Source organism: Geospiza fortis, unplaced genomic scaffold (genome assembly GCF_000277835.1).
Source record: "Geospiza fortis unplaced genomic scaffold, GeoFor_1.0 scaffold1181, whole genome shotgun sequence".
Classification (NCBI taxonomy): Eukaryota; Metazoa; Chordata; class Aves; order Passeriformes; family Thraupidae; genus Geospiza; species Geospiza fortis.
In genome coordinates this window covers 2,453-3,264 of record NW_005054664.1, presented here as the reverse complement: position 1 = coordinate 3,264, position 812 = coordinate 2,453, and the positions used below count along the sequence as shown (strand labels likewise).

The 812-nt window shown below is 54.7% G+C and overlaps 1 protein-coding gene across 1 annotated transcript in view; it reads right to left on the bottom strand.

The window, feature by feature from the left end:
- Nucleotides 1-730, bottom strand: part of NFE2L1 (nuclear factor, erythroid 2 like 1) — a 10,799-nt gene extending 10,069 nt beyond the window's left edge. The window contains exons 1-2 of the mRNA XM_031065000.1: nucleotides 523-730; nucleotides 6-151 (exon numbers count right to left, since the gene is read on the bottom strand). Of these exons, the coding sequence (XP_030920860.1) occupies nucleotides 6-149 (144 nt within the window). The 5' untranslated portion in view covers nucleotides 150-151; nucleotides 523-730. The remainder of the gene's footprint in view (nucleotides 1-5; nucleotides 152-522) is intronic.
- Nucleotides 731-812: the final 82 nt, after the last annotated feature.

Here is an 812-nt window from a genome sequence, read left to right as displayed (position 1 = left end):
TAGGCCGAGCTGGGGCCCAGGATGATCTCGCGCAGCGGCGGCAGCTGCGAGCTCAGGTAGCTGTCCACGTCCACGCGCACGCCGATCAGGCTCAGCAGGATGGTGAACTGGATCAGCCCTTCCGTGAAGTATTTCTTCAGGGAGAGCATCTCTGGGTCGGGAAAAAAATTAAAAAAAAAAAAAAATTTAAAACAAACAAACAAGGATTGAGGTTGGGGATGGAGAGCGAGGAGCCTCCACACACAACAGGTTGGGTGGGTTTGGCTTTGCTCTGCCCCACTTTCAAACAATCATTTCTGCCCTTCAGGGCAGAGCTAAGAGCCAAAGTTTAAAGAATGCTCAGAAAGTGTAAAGAACATTCAGAAGGTTTTTAGTTCAACGAGGTTCGGTTTTCCTCTGAAAAGGCAGGAAATTGGTGCGCAGAGAACCGGAGAAAATCAAAGTTTGAAGCCGGGAACTCTTCCCCAGCAGCTCCACCCTCGCCTGCCCCTTTGTTTTTATCCCGCGATCCATGTGACTTACTGTCCGAAAACTCCACATGCAGCGACTTTCTGCGCGCCCCCGCAGCTCGCCCCGCTCCGGGACTGGCTCTGCTCCTTCCAGCAGCTCCTCCTTCCCCTCCTTCTCCTCTTCTGCTCCCGACGCTTTCTGCAGGAGCCTTTTATGAGTCAAAGGTCCCGAGCATGGGCCGGTCCAAAGACTCCAACGCTCCCGGCCGCGATTTCATCAGCAGCTGAAATGTAACCAGAGAGCAAACACGGTAACACCGGGGCACCACCCTGCCCGCACAGCGCCTTCCCCCGGCCACCACC